Source organism: Austrofundulus limnaeus, unplaced genomic scaffold, assembly GCF_001266775.1.
Source record: "Austrofundulus limnaeus strain Quisiro unplaced genomic scaffold, Austrofundulus_limnaeus-1.0 Scaffold15, whole genome shotgun sequence".
Taxonomy (NCBI): domain Eukaryota; kingdom Metazoa; phylum Chordata; class Actinopteri; order Cyprinodontiformes; family Rivulidae; genus Austrofundulus; species Austrofundulus limnaeus.
In genome coordinates this window covers 2,008,471-2,013,385 of record NW_013952417.1, presented here as the reverse complement: position 1 = coordinate 2,013,385, position 4,915 = coordinate 2,008,471, and the positions used below count along the sequence as shown (strand labels likewise).

Genomic DNA, 4,915 nt, shown 5'->3' with positions numbered 1-4,915 from the left:
ATATATTGTACATGAATTGTTGATAGCTAGTAAGTGTCAAATTGAACTTGTGCTTTAAAATTAGCTTCTGCTAGTTTTTCTATGGCATAAGCATTTTTGAAGTTGTGGACCTAAATATTTTCATAAGCGCTTTAGAAATTGCGGAGCTAATTTTTGGGTTAGTGCTGCCCACCACTGTTAAAATAATTTTTTTTAAAAAAGCTGCTTTGGAAGCTGGGATGTGTTTGTTGTWGCATTTCAAAACCAGAAATCTAACATCCACTCACAACTTGCAAGGTTCGCACAGGTGGTCAAGTYATGTTAAAAATAATAGTAATAGTTTTGTTTGACTGACTCTTACCTTCCTTACAGGTGTCGCCCTGATAACCAGGTTTACAGATGCAGGTCCCGTGGCGACGGTGACATTCTTTAGTGTTTTTCTGGTCACACTGGCACTCCTGAGAGCACCCGGCTCCAAAAGTCCACTTAGGACAGGCTACAAATGTTAAAAGTGGGGGAATGAGATGTTGACATTTTTRATCATGGGACACAACAAGTGTTGTTTAGTCTGCCCTCTACAAACTGCAGCTCCTGACATAAGAGTTTTAAGTTAAAAAGATTAAAAAGMTGATAAGCAGTTGGACTCACGGAGGTGACAGAAGCGGCCATAAAGTCCAGGATCACACAGGCAGGCTCCGTACGTCCGGTGGCAGYGGCCATTATTGGCACAATTACACTTTTTGTTGCATTGCTTCCCATAGAAGCCTTTAGGACAGCCTGAGGATCAAATACACCTTTCAGATTATGTTCAAGTTCCCTGTACCAGAAAGTACAAGACTACACAAAGTCTTGTCTGGAGTAAATGAAGTATCTCACCGTCTTGACACAAATCTCCACTCACACCAGGAGGGCAGCGGCAGCTTCCACTAACCGGATCACAGCTGGCACCATTTTTACACTTACAGGCGAAGGAGCAGTTTTTACCAAAATACCCATCGAGGCATGCTGCAAGAAAAAAAAAAAAAAACGAATTACTCAGCAAATAAGCTTTTGTCTTTTTTTAAGTGTGTGTCTGATCAAAACTCACTCTGGTTGCAGATGATTCCCGTCCATCCTTCAGGGCAATCACAGCCGCTTCTCCTGACGTTGCACAATCCGCCATTAGTGCAATCATCACAGGTCAGACTGCAGTCGCTGCCAAAAGTGTCATTTAAACACACTGAAAACAACAGAATAACCAACATGACACTTTAAATCTCTTTAAATTTAAATTGATAGCATCTTTACAAATATAACAAAGGGAGAAGTAATGGGGTGGTATTTTGACAACTGATGTAAGTGATCACTTACCAGTTTTCATGATTTATAAAAATGATCAATGTAATATGAAAGTAGACACAATCAAGAAAAAAATAAACATAAAAAAAAAAAGCATTGGATAAATTGAAAGATGATTTGGGAAAAYAAAACTGGAAGGATGTGTATGGTGAAGATGTAAACAGAGCATATGATCGTTTTACAAATATTTTGGGAGCACTGTATGAAAAAAATTGTGTGCAGAACAGTCGTATGGAGAAAAATATTGCTGACAAACCACGGATGACTGAAGGGTTGAGGAATGCTTGTAAAAAAAAGAATAAATTGTACTCATGTTTCTTGAAATTAAGAACAAAAGAATCAGAAGAGAAATACAAGAAATATAAAAACAAATTGGTACAGATTATAACAAAGCAGAAGAAGGAATATTACAGTGATCTGTTAGATAAAAGTAAAAGTGATATGAAAGTAACATGGAGAGTAATGAATGGGGTTATGAAAAATACAACAAAATATATTAACTTATTAGGTTTTATTTCAAAACTGCACACAATTTTAAATTACTATCCTATTTAGTAAGACAAAAATTCTCTGTTTGCCTCATTGTTTATTTAAATAAGCACGGTAAGTTAGATATTTAAACAAGAAATAGCAGARCCTCCCTGCTTTAACCAGCCGCTCATAAACCTCCAATCGTTCCTGCTGGTGAAACTGTGGTGCTTTATTGGTTTGTAGCAACAGTCTGAGAGCATGAAGCAAAGCAATTAACCCCGCAGTGTGGTCGGCTGCTGCCCAGGCTAAACGAGTCTGTCTGAAACTTTAACAGGAGCCGGGTAATCGGATTCAGGTTTCCTCCTAAATGGTAATGAGTCAGTACGAACAGCGGGAGGGGAAACTCACCAAACTTCTCTGCCAGCCTGCTTTCAGCCCTCAGCTCCCCTTGGTCGTCTTCGTAGTCATCGTAACGCTCCAGAGGCTGGACGTTATCCTGCAGCAAGGTGAGCTGGGGGCGAATAAGAGGCAGCTTGATGGTTCCTCCACTGGAGGAGGTCTCGACAGCACTTTCAAGAGCTGCATTTTTAAGCAGATTGCACAAAATTATGTGTGTAAATTATGCTTTGCATAGTTGCTTAATTCAGTAAAAAGCACTTGAGTTTTCAGTTTCACATTATTCTGAGCTACACTTTGTGTTATGCTAAGGTTTCCTTTTCCAGCTCAACGTATTGTCAGGTTTCTTGAATAAATCCCTCTTGTTTGATCATTTTAACATGATTTTTGATACGTACGGATGCAGGAGCGTCGGTCTTCGTCCAGTCGGAAACCCTGATGACAGAAACACTGGAAGGAGCCGGCAGTATTCTGACAGGTGTGTTCACAGCCGCCGTTAGAAGCCAGACATTCATCTGCATCTAAACAACACAGGCACAACAGAGTCAGAAGCTGCTGCAGCACTGGGAATAACAAACGTCTAAATGGAACGAGAACGTAAAATGTGCGGCTCCTCGTACCGTCACAGCTGCATCCATCTGAGCTGAGTCTGTATCCTGCTGAGCAGTAGCATTCATAACCTCCGGGGTAGTTGGTGCAGTCCTGCTCACAACAGGAGCTCTGTTCTCCACACTCGTCAACATCTGCCAAACACAACAAGCAGGAAAACAAAAACTGTGACCTAATGTAGGGATTGGCTCAACTAAAAAGAAAAAAAGTTTTCATGAGACAATAAAATGTGTGTTGATTTAACAACCAATTAGGGTTGAAGTTGCAGCAAAAAATAAAATGTTTTAGCTCTAAATGTTTACCTCTCCCCCTAAAGAGTTTGGTTCAGTACATACTCACTCCTCAGACTCATTATTTATCCAGCTCATGACCAGAGGAGAGTTTAGTTTCACCTTTACAAAACTTTATTTTTATTTTATTATTATTAAAAAAAACTATGCTTATGTACTATAGAAACAGTTTGACATTCTTGTTTTATTTTTATCAGATTTTGGGMTGATGTTCAGATGGGCAAAAAAATGGTGTAGGTGGATAAAATTGCACTGGATTTTGTAGAAACAAGTCTTATTWACATCATAATTTGATATTTCATTTTCTAATCGATACATGTGGTGGCAGATTCCCTGAAACTACACTTATGAGTTTTACACTTCCTTATTTGTTTGCACAAAATGTATTAATTGCTGTCCAAAAGTTCCCAATATAACAAGCTTGGCCTATAAGCTTGATCAGTTCGATTATTATCACAAAAAACAATATAACTGCTGCTAATAGAAATCAATCAGGCAATGCTACCACTTACTGATGGAGCTTTGATAAATAAAGGAAATGACTTAAACTRAAAATGTCAGAAGGTAAAACATAAAAACTTTATCTCTTCTTCTGTTTTTGAGATTTATTTCAATATTCTTGGCTGAAGCAGTATGGGTTTTTGCCCAACATATTGTTTGCTCTAAAAACCTAAATGCCACCAAACCAGCAGGYGAGTGTGAGTGTATCACAGCCTCTCACCAACACAGGTTTTGAGGTCGTCGTCTAGCTGGTAGCCAGGGTTACAGCTGCAAACGGGCCCGCCGGTCGAATGATGGCAGTCATGCGAGCATCCGCCATTGTTGGTCTCACAGCTGTTCACGATCTCCATCTCAATTCCTTAAGTTCACAGACGGATCAGAAAGCACGTGTCATAAAATACGTTGTCTCTGCTAACTACGAGGTTTTACACGTGCAACGATGTCCAGTTAGAGCTTTAAACTGACTGTAACACTGTTTTCCATCAGATCCCAGCTCATAGGCAGCGTTGCAGACACAAGCGTAGGAGCCCAGAGTGTTGTGGCAGCTGTGAGCACAGTTGGCCTCGTTCGCCTCGCACTCGTCGATATCTGAAGAAAAACAATGTATTAAGTTTAATGCATGTGGTCTAAAAAGGTTCAAAGACGTCTGAAATTTGGTTGTCACAAATCAGGTGTGCCTAAAAGCTGTTTGTGAAGCTGAGCAGTGTTGGCTGATCTACACACACTGACTGCCACTGAATTTTATTTAAAAGTTGACTTCTTTTTCAGGTCAAACTTATTTTTCTTTTACAAAACAGATAATTGTAAATCTGGATTGTTGGATTTATTTTTCAAACGGGCTCCATCAGCAGCTGTGTCGAAGCTTTTAACTGGTGAAATCTCTGCGTTACATCACTGAACTTTTGCTTCAAGTTACTGTATTTCTGCACCTCTGATGAAACTCTGTTTAGTGGAGAATGTACCTTCACAGGTTTTCCCATCTTCAGCCAGCTTAAAGCCAACCTTACAGCCACACTGAGCTTTCCCCCCGACGACCCGGCACTGATGCATGCAGCCTCCATTCTGGTCCGCGCACAAGTTCTGCACTGCAACACAAAAAGGCTGGCACACTCATCCACACCGATGCACATTATTCAGTGGGATCGCTCCAGGCGAAGCAGAAATCTGCAAAACCGCGTTTTACATCTTAATGTACATCATGTGGAGAGCTTTAAATCTCCCCATGTTTCACCTCTGCTTCATCTTTACCTCTCTCTCTCTCTCTCTCTCTCTCTCTCTCTCTCTCTCTCTCTCTCTCTCTCGCTCTCTCTCTCTCTCTCTCTGTGCACAGT

General features: G+C 40.4%; 1 protein-coding gene across 1 annotated transcript in view; it reads right to left on the bottom strand.

Annotated features, from left to right (window-relative positions):
• megf6b (multiple EGF-like-domains 6b) overlaps positions 1-4,915 on the bottom strand; it is a gene marked incomplete at its 3' end in the record, with an annotated part of 40,981 nt that overhangs the window by 2,377 nt on the left and 33,689 nt on the right. Inside the window, 10 exon segments of the mRNA XM_014002844.1 lie at positions 341-475; positions 628-756; positions 856-984; positions 1,067-1,198; positions 2,197-2,367; positions 2,583-2,705; positions 2,805-2,927; positions 3,805-3,942; positions 4,050-4,172; positions 4,547-4,669. Coding sequence (XP_013858298.1) covers positions 341-475; positions 628-756; positions 856-984; positions 1,067-1,198; positions 2,197-2,367; positions 2,583-2,705; positions 2,805-2,927; positions 3,805-3,942; positions 4,050-4,172; positions 4,547-4,669 — 1,326 coding nt within the window.